This window comes from Meriones unguiculatus, chromosome 7 (genome assembly GCF_030254825.1).
Source record: "Meriones unguiculatus strain TT.TT164.6M chromosome 7, Bangor_MerUng_6.1, whole genome shotgun sequence".
Lineage (NCBI taxonomy): Eukaryota > Metazoa > Chordata > Mammalia > Rodentia > Muridae > Meriones > Meriones unguiculatus.
The window spans coordinates 110,534,637-110,546,687 of record NC_083355.1 but is presented as its reverse complement, the minus strand read 5'-3'; the positions used below and the strand labels follow the sequence as shown (position 1 = coordinate 110,546,687).

The following is a 12,051-nucleotide window of genomic DNA, read 5'->3' as shown; positions in this document are numbered from 1 at the left end:
CACATTGGACAAATGTCATTTGTGTATTAATTTCCCAACACTTAGGCTGCAGTTACAGATAGTCAGTTTGACATTCAAGGACATTTTATTTTATGTGTTCCCAAGCCCTGTCAGCACAGAAGTCAGTAACTATCATCTAGGGGATACAGCTACTCGAGCTAGCCCGTCAAGAGTGTGAGGACACAGGCTGCCATACCTTGACCAGGTCTTCCAGGGTGTGGACAGACTCGTCCACAGCCACCAGGTAGTGAAGCTTTGGCACGTGGTCTATGACATTCTGGATCACACTGTAGACCAGCAGGCACAATAATCAGACAGGAAAAGACAACGAGATTAACGGACCTCAACTCCCACAAATCAGGCAAGTGCTGGGTACTTTGATGAGTGGCATCAATTAATGTCTGCTAAGACTGGGGCAGGAGCATTATCTGCAGTCTACAGACAAAGGGAGTATTAGCGCGTTAGGCGATATGTCCCAGACTGAAGAACTCCTGGGAAAGCGCCAGGTCTGAGAACAGATACCTTTGGAACCCAAGCCTGTTTTCTTTCTCCCATATTTTTCCATTTCTTTGTTTCATTTTTTATCTTATTGTTGTTGTTGTTATCATTATTATGATTCTGTCAGTTGAACTCAAGGCCCTGCATATGCTAGGCAGATATGCTATCACTGACCTACTATGACCTACTTTTTCTACTTTTTATTTATTTTGAGACAGGATCTCACTCAATTGCCCAGGCTAGCTTTATACTTGCTCTGTAGCCCAGGAAGGCCCTGAATGTTTGATCCTCCAGCTTCAGTCTCCTCAGTAACTACCATACAGGACCATTAGCCCAGATACACTATGGTTTCTTTTTACAGTTTATTTAATTTTATTTTATGTGCATTAGTGTGAAGTTGTCAGATCCCTTGGAACTGGAGTTACAGACAGTTGTGAGCTGCCCTGTGGGTGCTGGCAATTGAACCTGGGTCCTATGGAAGAGCAGACAGTGCTATTAGCCACTGAGCCATCTTTCCAGCACCTACCCTGGTTTCTTTTAAGTATATCACCCCAACTCTGTGCCTGCATTTGCTACTTCATGGGTTCTTTTCTCTTCCACCCTTCTCCACCACTTTCCTTCTTTTCTATCAACCCTGTAACACTAGATAGGAGAAAAAAAAGGATAGAGGAGAAAGGGGGTGTTGCTATCATTAGACTACTTCCTGCTGACTGGGGGCGTTAAGTTCCTTGGGCACGTTTGACTTCACTGTCAGGATATCTAATTTCTTCTTCTCATTTATTTGCATGGGACTGCTTGACAAATAAAAACTAACAGGATTGCATTCAACCACCAACTAGTTCCCCTTCTCCCCAAATCAGGGCTCTAGCATTTATATATCCCCTGAGAAATTCCCAGAATTCCAAACATCACACACTTGCAGAAACTATCTGCAGCTGGCAAAACCTTGTCCCTGCCAGAGCACGAGGTAAATCATAGACAATGAGAAGCAGCTCCATATCCCAGACCTGGGATTAGAAAGAAAACATTTCTGTGTTGCTTAAAGAAACCAAAGTTACAAAATCCTCACCACAAAACTCCAGGACCTGAGTTCCTCACGTGAGGAAGGCTTGTCTACCCAGTGTCTCACATGACTCTCACAACTGTACTTGGGGTCAGTGATTTGCAATGTGAGACACAGATTCAAGATATGGTGGCTGTTTTTTTGTTTGTTTTAAGGCCAGGTTTTCTGTGTAGCCTTGGCTGTCCTGGACTCACTTTGTAGACCATCAATTTGACTGCCTCTGCCTCCCTGAGTGCTGGGATTAAAGGCATGCACCACCATGCCAGGCTTGATGGCTGTCTTAAAGAAGTCATGTAGAGGTGACCTGAATCAGAGAGTGAAAGCCAATCCTCAAAACACCCCATCAGCTGCTGTGACTGTACCCATTTTACAGGGAGAACTTTAGCTGAGAGGCAAAGCAGGGGTTTAAGCAGATCTATAGATTTCTAGAAACAACATGGGTTTGAAATCTGGTAACAGGGCGTGTCAGCTCTAGCCTCATCTTAGCTTCCTTCTCAGCAAAGTGAAATTAAAATGTGTACATCTAAACGTTCATTTAGCTCACAGTGGAGTGCACGTCTAGCTCATGCCTAGTCCTGGATCCTATCTCCGGCACTGGATACTAAAAAAAGAAGCAATAATAATAAATGTTCATTTCACATCCATTTTCTATTAATGTCTCAGAGGATTTTAGCTTTTAGCTCGCCTTTCTTTACTAAATAATTCAGAGTCTTCAAATAAATCTACAGGAAGAAAAAAAGAATGTAACTGAAAAGGGCCTTAAGTCCTTCCATAATGTAAAATAGAGAAAGAAAGAAAGAAAGAAAGAAAGAAAGAAAGAAAGAAAGAAGAAAGGTAGAAAAGAAAGGAAGGAAGGAAGGAAAGAAAGAAAGAAAGAAAGAAAGAAAGGAAGGAAGCAAGGAAGCAAGGAAGGAAGAAAGAAAGATCATCCTGTAACAGATCTGTTTATAAGTAAGATATTAAGGACTGGTGTGACTCAAGTACACAGGCCTCACCTACCTTCTTCCCTCCTCACCTTCATTTCCTCTCCTCCCCTGCTCCCTTCCATTTTCTCTCCTTTCCTCTTCCCCTTCCCTCCTTCCCTTCATTTCCTCTCCTCCCCTCCATTTTCTCCCCTCCTCTGTGCAGTTGCTGAGATCTACAGCTTGCCTGTCTGCCCTGGGTATATTTTTTTTTTTTTTAAGGCAAATGAAATTGTCCTCCAGCTTTACAAAGAAAAACATAGGGGGCTGGAGAGATGGCTCAGAGGTTAAGAGCACTGGCTGCTCTTCCAAAGGTCCTGAGGTCAATTCCCAGCAACCACATGGTGGCTCATAACCATCTGTAGTGAGATCTGGTGCCCTCTTCTGGCCTGCTGGTGGAGTATTTGGTCTTAAGATTGTAAAAGACTGGGCTGGGTGTGGTATACAAAACACTAGGGAGTCTAAGGCTAGCCTGTGATCAGCCCTAGATCAAAGGGTAAGTAAGCATCTTCAGTCTTTAAAACCTGGCAGCATAATTAAGAAGACACATTTGATCACTTCTTTCCTCAAGAAATGTTGGCTTTGGCAAATCTAGGTGTTTTTTTTTTTTTTTTTCAGGGAGGGGGCTGGAATAAGAGGATACTGCATGCCAGGAGTGGTGGTGCACCCAGCACTCAGGGAGGCAGAGGCAGGTGGATTGCTGTGAGTTCAAGGCCAGCCTGGTCTACAAAGTGTGTCCAGGACAGCCAAGGTTACACAGAGAAACCCTGGAGAGAGAGAGAGAGAGAGAGAGAGAGAGAGAAGGGAGATATTGCTGTTTAGCCCAGGTTAGTCCTGAATTTGCTATGTAGCCCAGCCTGGTCTAGATTTCCTCCTCCTGGGATCACACGTGTGTACCACCAGATGGGCCAGTGTTGTGAAATCTGGAATTTATACTATTTTGGATACCCTGCTCTCTAATAACAATAGAAATCACTTAGGTTCAGGGCTTGGAGGGACCCACGGAGTTGTGACCCTGAAGCTCAACCTATGTGACTCTCTCTGGGATCTGGAATGATTTCCGCCCATGGGGGTGGGGAATATCTGGGACTCTGGAACCAGCCCCTTGTAGACCAGCCTGTAGGGCACAGGAAAGCCCTGGCCGTTGGACCACAGGCTGGTTCTCCGACAACAGTGAACCAGCTACCCGCCCTGTCACCTGGGTCAGGATCTGTCAGGGCTGGGTGGAGAGGCTTGGAGAGTATGGAAAATTCAGGCCAAGGGTGAGACTCAAGGCTCAGGAGAAGCCACCTCTGTGTTACGAGCCTGCCGACTTGTTCCCCCAGGGCAGAGAACACCCTGTGGGCTGGTTGAGGGTTAGAATGTTGCAAGTCAAGAGTTTCTGCAAGCCCTTTGGAGAAAAACAACCATTTGCTTTTGACCTCCATACCCTAACATCCTCGTGTCTATTAGGTAAACCTCCTGGAATGGAATGTGTTGTCAAGCTTGGCTGATCTCTAGCCTTCTCCAAAGCTAAAACAAAAGCAAAGCTGTACCATAGCATCTGCTCTTTGTAGATTCTGCAATATTCCTGTCACCTGTCTGACAGTGTGCTTACTGAATGTATGACTTTGTGATTGCTTTGTTGTGAGGCTGTGGAAGTCTGGGGCTGCCTCCCCTGCCCAGCCCTTTCCTTAAGGGAACTGGACTGTGTTCACAGGCCATGGTGTTAGTATAAACTATTTTATTTCTTTATAGGATTTGTACAGGATTTGAATTCTGCACACTGGGGGAGTTAAGGCAGGAGGTGGGGGTTGGCGTGGGGCGGGCTGAGCTACACAGGAAGACCCTGCTGCAAAGTGGGTAGAGGGGAAGCTTCAGGTTTGCAGTTAGCTCCCTGACTGGTTTCCGGAACTTTGGCAGTGGGTATGACACCCATCGACACCCTCTTATCTGCGACAAAGGGGAGAAGAAATGGGTTGCTCAGAAGGTGCACCCCATACCCTTTCTTTCCCAGAGCTGTCTCTTCAGCTGACAAGAGATGGAGCTACACTTGTGATCAGAAGGGCGGAGGCTTTGGGTGGATAATGTTTCATCAGATACAGAATGGCAGTGCTAAGTGCCTTCTCTGTGGCTGAAAGGATAGGTGTGAGAGTGTTATGATGGTGACTCTGAAGGTTAGTTACATGTATTAATCATCCAGGACAGTTATGCTTCCCAAAGACCTCTTACCCTGCTAGATCAAAAACGTGAATGGCCGGAATGGTATTGGATCCATCCCCAAAAACAGGTAATGCAGGAATCTCGCCCAGCCAAGCCATCTGAAGGAGAGACGAACAGAGAGGGTTTGTCCTGGCTTGTGTTTCTCTCTTGCAGCCCACACCCCAGTCAGTCGGAGGCTCTGGAAGCGCCAGTACGCCCAACCTCCTGGACCCCTTCTCTCCTACCTTCATCTTTACCAGTCCCATAAAAACATAGTTGCCAACTACTAGATCTTACTGAATGATCTACAAAAAAACCATATTTTTTTTGAGACAGGGCTTCTCTGTGTAGCCCTGGTTCTCTTGGACTGGAGATGATCTATAATCTTTGACCAATAGAAAAGGTTTGTGTGTGTGTGTGTGTGTGTGTGTGTGTGTGTGTTTTCCAGAGGAGTTTTCACCATGTAGACTCTTTTCTCACTTGGCATGGATAACACTGTCCTTTCTCTTCATCCCTCCTGGGGCTCCCTCCGATTTCCCTGCATCCTACAAATACAGGAGAATCTGAGGACCTCTCATTCTTTTTTTTTTTTTTTTTGATGGAATTTATTATTTTATTTAATTGTTTTAGATAACACATGCTAATTTTTTTGTTTATTAAGTATTTTTTTATTAGTTACATTTTATAAACTTTGTATCCCAGCTGAATCCCTCTCTTTCATTCCCTCCCAAACCTATCCCTCCCTCATCTCCTCCCTGCCCCTTTCCAAGTCCACTGATAGGGGAGGACCTCCTCTCCTTTCATCTGACCCTGGTTTATCAGATGTCTTCAGGACTGGCTGCAAAGTCTTCCTCTGTGGCCTAGCAAGGCTGTTCCTGCCTCAGGGAGGGGGTAAGGTCAGGGACGGGGTGAGGGTGGGGGGTGGGGCTGGAGGGTTGGTCAAAGAGCCCACTATTGAGTTCATGTCAGAAATAGTCCCTGTTCCCCTTACTAGGAAACACACTTGGATACTGATGAAGACCTCATTCTTTTTTTTTTTTTTTTAAGATTTATTTATTTATTGTCTATACAATGTTCTGTCTACATGAACACCTGTGTGCCAGAAGAGGGCACTATAGATGGTTGTAAGCACCATGTGGTTGCTGGGAATTAAACTCCGGACCTCTGGAAGAGCAGCCAGTGCTCTTAACCTCTGAGCCAACTCTCCAGCCCCCAGAAGACCTCATTCTAGATCCTCTTCCTTTTCCCATGTTAACTCTCCAGGTGAGGGAGTTGCCCCCCACCAACAGCTGCTTTCCTTATGCTGAGGGTCTCCATGAGCGGATCAGACTTTTTTTTTCTAACTTTTCACCTGTTATTAAATTTATGAAAATACAGCCAGATCTGCTTATGAACTTTCTCCTTACATTTTACATTTTTGATTGTGTGTGTGTAAAACCACGTGTGCCAAAGTATGCACGTGGAAGTCGGAGATAGTTTGTGGGAATTGATTCTCCCCTTCCACTGAGAACTGTGGGCTGAACCCAACCCTTTCCTTCCTGCCCTCCCCCCCTCCTTCTCTCCCCTCCCTTCTTTCTCTCTCTTTCCTGAGACAGGGTTTTACATTATCCCCTGCCTCAGCCTGCTGAGGTAGCTACGTGGTGCCACTCCTGCCGTGTAAAACACTTAAAAATACACAGAGTGGGCTGACGAGACAGCTCAGTGGGTGACCACTCGCCACCCAGTGACGCCACAGAGATGGCCTCTAACCCCTTTACTGTAGCCAAGGTAGGTGCAGGCCCCAACACACATTATACACACATACATAATTAATGAAATAAACAACAAGGAATCCACAGTCTTAGGTCCTGAGTGAGGATGAAGGCAGGGATATGAGATGGGGAATCTGTTACTTTGTAAGCTAACTTGAAAGTGAAATTAAATTAAGAATTAAGAAAAAACAAAACAAAACAACAACAAAAAAAGTGTTTACTTTGAAAAGCCAGACCTGGGCTGGAGTGCTCAGAGGTTAAGAGCACTGGCTGTTCTCCAGAAGGTCCTAAGTTCAATTCCCAGCAACCACATGGTGGCTCACAACCATTTATACAAGGATCTGTTGCCCTCTTCTGGTGTGCAGGCATGCATACATGCAGGCAGAAATTATATACATAATAAATAAATAAATCTCTAAAAAAATAAAAACAGACCTTAAAAAAGGTGTGCAAGATGCCTCCTTCCATTCCATACTGAAGTCCAGAAGCGATGACATAAGTGGCAAACTTTCTGGGCTAAAGTGGATAAAATAAAAAAGAAAGACATTTGATAAAGTATTAGTCATCTTGAAGTAGACTTAAGAATTAAAAAGGGCACTGTTGCGGATGCTGTTCGTCTTCTGGGCTCCTCAGGTACTGCTTTGACAGAGACAGGGTTCCTTAGGAACAATTCAGACATGCTTCCAGCCACCGTTGAAACACAGTGGGGATGGATAAGAAATTAAGTCAGAGCTGTTATTTGTGGAGCAGTTTGTGAATTCTATGCTAGCACTGAGGGGTTGGGGAGCTGTGAAAACAGGTCCTTCTAGAAGGATCTTCAGTTATCTAAGTGGTCATGTGACTGTGAAGCTCAGGACCAGGTAGAGTTTTTGCATGGTTTTGAAATAGGGTCTTATGTAGCCCAGGCTGGCCTTGCACTCATTGTGTCATTATGAACCTCTACTCCGTGAGTGCTGGGATTACAGCTGTGTACACTGTCCCCAGCTTGTGTGGTGCTGAGGGGCAAACCAAAGGCTTCATGCATCTTGGGCAAGTACTCTACCAGCTGAGCAATGGCCCCAGACCCTGTACGAGGTATCAAAACAAGGACTTTGATTGACATGGATGCTTCACTTTGCCCAGAGAAGTCATGGTAGCCTTGATGATGCTTAATGTGACCAAGCTGGCTTAGTGGCACATGCCCGAAGAAGCTGCTCTGGAGGCCAAGGTCAAGGATTACTTGGGCCATTGAAGTGGACATACCAGCCTGGGTGTGTCAGCAAGGCAATGAAAATCAACACAAAACAAAAATTTCAAAGCGCAGAGAGCCTTGTGCCATGAATGGTTGGTGTGACTCTTTTCTGGATTGCTGACTTGAGGTCCAAGTACAAAAGGTGCAGGGACTTCTGGAAGGTTTCTTTCAGTTCCCTAACACTTCTTTTCAGAGGTGGGGATGGACCTCAGGTCCTCAGGCATGCTGGGAAAGTGCTCAGTCATCAGAACTGGTCCCCTGACCCTACTGAAGCTTTCATTCACAGACTGCCAGTGTGCCCAACCTAGAGCAGGATAGCAGGATTGCCTAAGTCTTTGTTTAATCATTCTGGGAATTTGTTCTCATTTGAGAGAGATTCCTGTGTGTGTGCGTGTGTGTGTGTGTGTGTGGTATGTACGGGTATGTGTGCTCTCGAGTACTAGTATATGAATACTCAAAGGAAGGAGGGAGGGAGAGGAGATGGAGAGGAGAGAGAGAAAGAGAGGGAGGGAGTGAAGAAGAGGGAGGAAGGGAGAGAGAGCTCTCTTCCAGTAATCCATCACCCAACTGAACCAGTGAGGTTGGTGAGGAGGGACACTGTTTTATTGTTGTTGTGCTGGGTTGGAACCCAGGCCCCTGTGTGTGTGTAGTGCAAATGCTCCACCACTGGGCACCCATGGATCTTAGCGCACAAGTGGAAAGCAGAGGTCAGCTCAAGTTGGTTCTCACCTTCCACCTGGTTTTGAGGCACAGTCTCTCCTGTTCCTGCCTTGGTTCTTACTTCAGGCTAGCTGGTTCATACTCCAGGCTAGCTGTCTCATACTCCAGGTTAGCTGTCTCATACTCTAGGCTAGCTGTCTCATACTCCAGGTTAGCTGTCTCATACTCTAGGCTAGCTGTCTCATACTCCAGGTTAGCTGACCTAAAAGTTCCAGGCGATTCTCCTGTCTTTCTTCTCATCTCACAGCAGGAGTGCTGGAGTTACAGATATGTGCCATCACATCCTGTTTTTTTATGTGAGTCGCAGGACTCAAACCCAGATTTTCAAGGTTCCACAGAAGCACTCTTTCCTGCTGAGCCATCTCGCCGGCCCAGCAAGCGGGACTTCTGGGGAGGACTGAGGTCACTGTGCTGTAGGATAGTTCTAGAATGTCTTCCTATGGCTTGGTACTAGGGTGTAAGTAAGGGCAGATAATAGAGACTTTATAAAGCACAGAGTAGGAGATATGAGGCCATGGAAGGTCTTCCCTTAAAAGGGTATTGCAGGCCTGTCTCTCTCCCTTTCTCTTTCACACTCAGCCACAAAGTGAACAAGTCCTTGTGCTATATGCTCTCACCAAGATACCTTATTGCACTGTGCTGCCACAGTCTCAAAACAACAAGGCTGGTCGGTCACGGACTGAAAACTCTGAACAGCGAGAGACACAATTAACTTCTCCTGTTATAAGTTCATAATCCCAGCTGTTGTGTTGTAGTAATGGAATGGTGGCTGACACAAGCTGTAACTGAGCCACATTGTGGACCAGCAAGTGGATAAACAAGACTCAGTCCTCAAGCTTCTCATAACCATAACTAGTAACGTGACTCCAGCAGACTTCCTAAAGGTCATCCTGCAGACCTGCCCAGCCTTTGCTGGACCAGTTCACAGAGGCTTTCCAGGCAGAAACTAGGGAACTGCCGAGATTAAAGAAGAGGCTTGAGCCGGGTTTGATAATTGTTTCTATTGCAAAAAGTTAAATTGTGTGCAAAATTTAGCTTAAACAGGAAGGGGTAAGTTGTAGAGGAATTTTAATTCAGAACATGGCTGCTCTGGCAAGAGATCACATCCAAAGACCTTCTAGGCCTGTGTGATCCAGCTGGAATACAAACATGCCTTTAATCCAGAGGACAGAGGCAAGCAGATCTGAGTTCAGGGCCAGCCTGGTATAGAGCAAGTTTCAGGCAAAGAAAAGCTTAGGTCTAGGCGTGGTGGTACACACCTTTAATACCAAACAGTCAAAGTAAAGTTAGTTTGTAGAAGAAAGCACCCTTGTTTGAAAGTGGCAGAAAAAGTGACAAATCAGAAAAAGATCTGACAGAATATTATATGCCCAAATCTCATGAGAAAAAAGAAGAAAGGGAAGCTACTTAGGGAGCAAAACAGAGAATAAGAAGAGAGGGGAAACAGGTTTACTGGGAGAGTTTTACAGAGAGAAGTTGAAGGCAGAATGAGCCACAGAATGAAAAGGAGCCAGAAGATTAGAACAGTTTACTGGAATTAGTTTGAGGCCAAGCAGAACAATTCAGGGGCTGAGAGAGAAGCCAGATTAAGTAAGTCAGCTGGGAGAGGAGTTTGAGCCAGAACAGCTGAGTTGAACCAGCCAACCCAGAGCTCAGAAAGAACAAGAAAGGGTGAGTTTATTAAGCAGTAGGTCTTAGAGGCTGAAAACATTCTAGGCCTAGGTTAGATTCTAAGGATGCTAAAAGCTTCCAGGAACAGGCCTAGGTTAGCAGAAGGAGGCAGTGAGCCTCTGAGATAACAATTGAAACAGGCAAATAAAAGTTTCTTTTATATGTGGCTGAGGCATGTGAGCAGAGCAGGAGATAAGCAGCAAAGGGCATGAAACAGGACAAACATCTCAAGCATGGGTGTGTGTGCGTGGGGGAGATAGAGTTAAGAAATGCTTTGCTCATTTACCCTGCCCTGGACTCAGGGAAGAAATGGTTCCAGTTACATTTGAAACTATTCATGACCGGGGAGGTAGTTCAATGATTAAGCTTTTGTCAGGCAAGCAAGAGGATCAGAGTCGGCATTCCCAAAATTTGCATTGGTGCTAGATGGGCATGGTGGCCCTATCTTAATTATAACTTCCTTCAAATGAAGGTAGAGCACCTGACTAGTGAGACTAACCATATCTGTGAGCTCTGAAAGTTACTGAGATATGTCTTCATCTACAATTAGCTGGACAGTGGTAGCACTTGAAAGGCAAGAGGCAGGCAGAGTTCAAGGCCAGCTAGGTCTACAGAGTGAGTTCCAGGACAGCCAAGGCTACACAGAGAAACCTTGCCTCATAAGGAAAAACAAACAAACAAACAAACAAACAAACGAATGAGTAGGCTGGGTAAAGAACAGTAATAAAGTGCTTTCTTAGTACACGAGGCTCTGGGTGTGGGGCTGAGCACCAGGGAGGAGAAAGGGAGAGAGGAAAGAGGACAGAGGGGAAAACCAAAGAGGGAGGGAGAGGGGGAAGGAGGCAAAGAGAAAGAGAGGGAAGAAGGTGCAGTACTTTGAATGAAAGTGATCCTGATAGGCTCCTAGCGTGGCACTCTTTGAAAGGACTAGGAGCTGTGGCCTTGCTGGGAAAGTGTGTCCGTGGGGGGGGGGGTCTCAAGCCCACACAAGGCCCAGTGTCTCTCTCCTTCCTGGTGCCTGTGGATCTGGACAAAGAGCTCCCAGCTTCTTCTCCAGCACCATGGCAGCCTGCATGCTGCCATGCTTCCCATCATGCTGATAACAGACTAAAGCCTCTGAACTGTAACTCAGACCCAGATAAATATTTTTTTATGTGAGTTGCTGTGGTTATGGTGTCTCATGTAGCAAAAGAACATTGACTAAGACAGAAATTTATAGACAAAAGACTACTTTTTTTTTTTCTTTGAGTTGGGCCTTGTAATTTAAGAGTTTAAAAGGTTAAGCAAATCTGAAACAACTGGTCTACATAGCAAAACTCTGTCTTAAAAACCAACAAACAGACTGTGGCCATGCACAGTGGCAAACACCTTTAATTTTAGCAATCACAGGCAGGCAGAGCCCTCAGTTCAAGGCTAGCCTGGATTACATACTGAGTTCCAGGACAGCCGGCCTACCTAGTGAGAGATGGCTTCAAACAGAAAAACAAAAAGTAGATTTTACGGGACTGAGGAGATGGCTCAGTTATAAGAGCACTTGTTGCTCTTGAAAATGACCTAAGCTCGTTTCCTGGTACCCACACAGCAGCTCTCAACCACCTTTAATTCCAGTTCCAGGGGATCTGCCCCTCTTCTGGAAGATGCAGACACACACAGACACACAGCACATATACAGACATGGAGGCAAAACTCATGCACATAGAGTAAAAAAAATGAAAAGATTTCACAATAAAATTGTAACATTTAGAGTTAAGGAAGTGTTAGTATATTTGTATGATAAAGGTGCTGCTTTAAAAATAACAACCTATTTAAGCAAAGGTGTGAAAAGACGCTGTGGTCCCTCTTTAGAACAGTCTCATTTAGTGAGTGAGTCATGTGCGTGATCAACAGGGTGTAAATGTTAACAAATTAGCAGAATATGGAGCTGGAAGACATTTACTAAGCTGATGTATTCCTTTTATTTTGCGTTTGAGGATA

General features: G+C 45.3%; 1 protein-coding gene across 1 annotated transcript in view; it reads right to left on the bottom strand.

The window, feature by feature from the left end:
• Ak7 (adenylate kinase 7) overlaps positions 1 to 12,051 on the bottom strand; it is a 63,151-nt gene that overhangs the window by 29,210 nt on the left and 21,890 nt on the right. The window contains exons 6-8 of the mRNA XM_021649418.2: positions 6,891 to 6,971; positions 4,735 to 4,823; positions 197 to 287 (exon numbers count right to left, since the gene is read on the bottom strand). Of these exons, the coding sequence (XP_021505093.1) occupies positions 197 to 287; positions 4,735 to 4,823; positions 6,891 to 6,971 (261 nt within the window). The remainder of the gene's footprint in view (positions 1 to 196; positions 288 to 4,734; positions 4,824 to 6,890; positions 6,972 to 12,051) is intronic.